The sequence below is a fragment of the Pipra filicauda genome, unplaced genomic scaffold, assembly GCF_003945595.2.
Source record: "Pipra filicauda isolate LSUMZ 115617 unplaced genomic scaffold, ASM394559v2 scaffold687_size377397_pilon, whole genome shotgun sequence".
Taxonomy (NCBI): Eukaryota; Metazoa; Chordata; class Aves; order Passeriformes; family Pipridae; genus Pipra; species Pipra filicauda.
In genome coordinates, this window is record NW_024104850.1 from 263,668 (window position 1) to 268,271 (window position 4,604).

At 50.4% G+C, this 4,604-nt stretch overlaps 1 protein-coding gene across 1 annotated transcript; it reads left to right on the forward strand.

Moving 5' to 3' along the window:
• Positions 1-1,170, forward strand: LOC113996622 (olfactory receptor 14J1-like). The gene has a single exon (XM_027737798.2). It carries the CDS (start codon positions 10-12, stop codon positions 979-981), a length of 972 nt encoding a protein of 323 aa, XP_027593599.2. The 5' UTR covers positions 1-9; the 3' UTR covers positions 982-1,170.
• The last annotated feature ends 3,434 nt before the right edge of the window (positions 1,171-4,604 follow it).

The following is a 4,604-nucleotide window of genomic DNA, read 5'->3' on the forward strand; positions in this document are numbered from 1 at the left end:
AGGCAGCAAATGTCCAACAGCAGCTCCCTCACCCAGTTCCTCCTCCTGGCATTCGCAGACAGGCGGGAGCTGCAGCTCCTGCACTTCTGGCTCTTCCTGGCCATCTCCCTGGCTGCCCTCCTGGCCAACGGCCTCATCCTCAGCGCTGTAGCCTGTGACCACCACCTGCACACCCCCATGGGCTTCTTCCTGCTCAACCTCTCCCTCACAGACCTGGGCTGCATCTGCACCACTGTCCCCAAAGCCATGCACAATTCCCTCTGGGGCACCACAACCATCTCCTACATGGGATGTGCTGCACAACTCTTTTTCTTTGCCTTCTTCATCTCAGCAGAGTTTTCCCTCCTCACCATCATGTGCTACGACCGCTACGTTGCCATCTGCAAACCCCTGCACTACGGGACCCTCCTGGGCAGCAGAGCTTGTGCCCACATGGCAGCAGCTGCCTGGGCCACTGGGTTTCTCAGTGCTCTGCTGCACACAGCCAACACATTTTCCCTGCCCTTGTGCCAGGGCAATGCCCTGGGCCAGTTCTTCTGTGAAATCCCACACATCCTCAAGCTCTCCTGCTCACACTCAGGCTACCTCAGGGAACTTGGGCTTATTGTGTTTAGTGCCTGTCTAATATTTGGTGGTTTTGTTTTCATTGTTTTCTCCTATGTGCAGATCTTCAGGGCTGTGCTGAGGATCCCCTCTCAGCAGGGACGGCACAAAGCCTTTTCCACGTGCCTCCCTCACCTGGCTGTGGTCTCCCTGTTTATCAGCACCTTATTCTTTGCCCACCTGAAGCCCCCTTCCATCTCCTCCCCATCCCTGGATCTTATTGTGTCACTCATGTACTCAGTGGTGTCTCCAACACTGAACCCCTGCATCTATAGCCTGAGGAACCAGGAGCTCAAGGATGCCCTGAGGAAAATGATAACTGAGTGTTTTTCAGAAGCAATAAACTCTCCTTCTTCTCCATGTTATGTACCTCATTAAAGGCCAATCCTTTTATGGACTTCATTAAAGGTCCACCATATCTTCTCTATGTTTTTACTCCTGGTAGGGGTGTTATTTTTGTGAGAATTTGTTCACACCATAAAATCTTTATATATATAAAGATATATGTAAAAAAGTATATCTATATAAACACCATTTTCAATTCAGTGTTTGCCTTTCTAGCCTGGCCCAGAGGCTGTACAAATTGGGAATTGTACTCACTGTGTGCTTCAACCAAATAAAGAACTCCGCAATGACTTGTTTGCCTGACATCTTTCCTCTCTGACTTCTCTGCAGCTGCAGGGTCGGTGCCTCTGTGCAGAGCTGGGCCAGAAAAGAGTCCCAGCAGAGCAGCACTGCCAGGGAGCAGCAGCCCTTCTCCTGCGTGGCCTCCTCTCCCTTCCCTTCCACACTGTCCTGCAGAGCCCTGTGTTGTTGGAGGCCTCAGTGCTCTGGCAGTCGGTCCCAGTCCTGCTGCAGGACTGTCCAGGGACTGCAGGCAGGGACAGCCACGGGCACTGCTGGCACAGAGCTGACCTCTGCAGCAGCACTGCCATCCTGCAGGGGCATCTCCTCAGGCCAGGGCCTCAAAGCTTCCATCTGCTTTCCACTTTGCTCTCCAGGATGTGCCCAACACAACGCCCTGCAGAGGAAACCAGCAGTGACCAGCACAAGGGGGGGAGTGCTCAGGGTGGGGGCACCCAGCAGTGCCCTGGCACAGCCAGCGCCGCTCCCAGCACTGGCCTCTCACCCCAGGCCATTGGGCTTGTTCTTCCCTCCAAGGAGGGACATAAGTGACCAGCTCAGGAGCCCATGTTTGCACTGCATGCACAAGACATGCCCATGTGTCACGGCTTGGGGCTGGGGGGTGGAAGGCTTAGACAAAGTTGATGGCAGAAGCCGTCTCGTTGAGCTACGAGGTGCAGAAAGGACCCCCTTGCTTTCTAGATTCCTTCTCAGAGAGGAGCCTGGCTGTGGCTGGATCCAATCTCAGGCTCAGATTTTGGTTTCAACTGAAGGAATTCTAGAGGTGTGATTCAATCACTTTGTCCTGCAGGTTTTAGTGATGGCAAATCAGAAATATTTCAATAAAATTAATTATTTATTATGACAAATGAACAGATAAATGATCAGACAAGTGAACAGATGAAGGACCTCAATCAGAATTATTTCCTGCACAGTATAAAAGCCAAAAACTTTTAGAGGTATAGTGTAAGATAGGACAGTGCAGTCTATCAAAGTTATTCTATTATAGCAATTGGATCAAAGCCAGCAAAAAGAAACAATCCTGAAGCAGAGATTAAGGTAACTCACCCCATAACAACACGGGGTAGTTCTCTCTCTTTTACTTAACCCCTGGGCAGTGACAATGAAGAGCTGTCCCTGCTTCATGGCAGAAGCTCCACACACTTCAAGGAAGTCTGTGGAAGAATCTGACACATCGAAGTTGGATGGGGCTTTTACAGTTATCAAGGGTTTGACTGCCAGACATATTTGCAGACCAGGGAGCAGCTTATCTGTCAAATCCTGCTTCAGAAAGCAGGGTGTATGTTTGAAGTTTCATGAAGCATTTTGGGTTTAGCAGAATTCAACATTAAAAACAGCACCTTGACACCAGCAGTAACTCACTACAGAGAGTTTGCACTGTTTGCTTTCTCTGACCATTTTTTAGGTATTGTCAGAGCAGAGCATCTTGCCAGAAATGGCCCCTTGATTTCCATGAGGTTGCAAAACTCTCAGGGTTCCATTTGTTCCATGAGGCCCTGCAGCATCACAAAACCTCCTTGATTCCACGATGTTCCAGAATATCCCAGGGTTCCCTTGGCTCCAAGAGGCTCCCCAGTGTCCCACCGGCCCCTGGATTCCAGCAGGCCCTGCAGTGTCCCAATGGCCACTCGGTTCCACGAGCCACAGCGGCTGCCGCCGGCGTCTGTGCCCGGAGCCGCCGCTCCCACGGGGCTGCCGCACTCACCGCCGGGGTTGCCGCTCGCGCAGCCGCCGCTCTGCCCCGGCTGCACCGGGACCCGGCACCGCCTCGGGCCTGCGCTGCCGCCTCAGCGGCCACAGGGACACAGGGATGGGGGACCTTTGCTCTGACACTGATGGGGCCTGCCTTTGTTCTGCTGGGCTCTGGGCATTAGGGAAATTGCTGTTCATTTTCATGCTCCACTGGAACACCTCCTGAATTCCAAAGGTTTCCTAACCCAGGGGCAGGGGTTTCTATGGCATCGGAGGTGCTGCCCCTCGGGACACATTGTCAATAAACCGTCCAGCTGACTGGGATGGGTGTAAGAGCAGTTGGGGAACACAGGATAATGAGTCATCCTCTGAAAACCCTGGAATATTCCCTGCCTGAATCATAACCAAAATGGAACTGTTCAGATGGAATTTCCAAATACTGTGGAAACTCCAGTCATTAGTGACACCAGGATGGAAATTCAGCAGATAACTAAAGCCAGTCACCTTGGGAGCCCACACCCAGCAGGGCTGAGAGAGGCCCTGGAAGCTCCCCAGCACCTCCCTCTCAGTGGGACACCTCTGGCAGCCTCTCCCAGCTCGGGAACCCTCCAGTTTGCAACACTCCAAAGACCCTCGCTGGTGCCCAGGACAATTCTGATCCCCCTCAACAAACACTCCTCCAGCTGTGACCCTTGTCTGGTGGGAAACACAAAGGGATTTGGGGGAGTGTTTCCCTGACAACAAGGACACTGTTGGAGAGGGAAGTTTCCACACCCAGCTATTGATGTGTCCACACATCTCTGCCTGGGTGTGGGTGTGAATTCACTGTGGTGGGAATGTTGCTGTTGTGAATATACCAATCAGTCACTGTTAAAATTGTAGCAAATGCTATTGAATCACTTGATAACTGTTAAACTGGTCAATAATTAAATGCTAGTAATCTCTTTTGCCCCTTTATATTTGTGTCCAAATCCTTTGCACCCTGACCCTCTTGTATCCAGAGGCTTTGTGTAAATCATTCTCTTTCATCAAAAAATATATTTTTCATGACTTCCACTTTAAAATCTCCCTCCTTAACTAAACTACAAAACAACTCCGATTTGTTGTTGACATCTTGAAGACAATTAAAGAAAGAAAAATAATTTGTTTTCAAATGTTTTAATGGGTCCCACAGCGTGTTTGGAGTTGCATCAGTTGTCAGTCCAAGATGGGCCATGTCAGAACTGGTGAGGTTGGGGGGTGAGGAGCAAGGTTGATCATCCAGGGTCAGTGTGGATCTCCTGAGGAGACACTCAGCATCAAGATCACTTGGAGAACACCTTTATCACCTCTTTTCAGAACTAAAAAATATCCATAATTGAAATAAAACAAAAAAAGTACAAATTTTGAAGACTTGTTTTGAAATTGCCTTGAAGACAATTAAAGGAAGACAAAGAGATCCTGAGGGATTTCTGGAATTTAATGAGCCCCAGGGTGTGTTTGCAGCCCAGCCCATGATCCTGAGGTACTGAGAGAAGATTGAAGCAGCTGCTGAAGAAGTCAGAAGCCAAAGTCCAAGTGCCTTGAAGCATTGCTGGGCCCCACTGAGGGCAGGCACTGCCAAAGCCTCCCCAGGGACTCCTTGGAGCAGCTCCTTGGAGGCCAGGAGTGCAGGCAGACAAAGG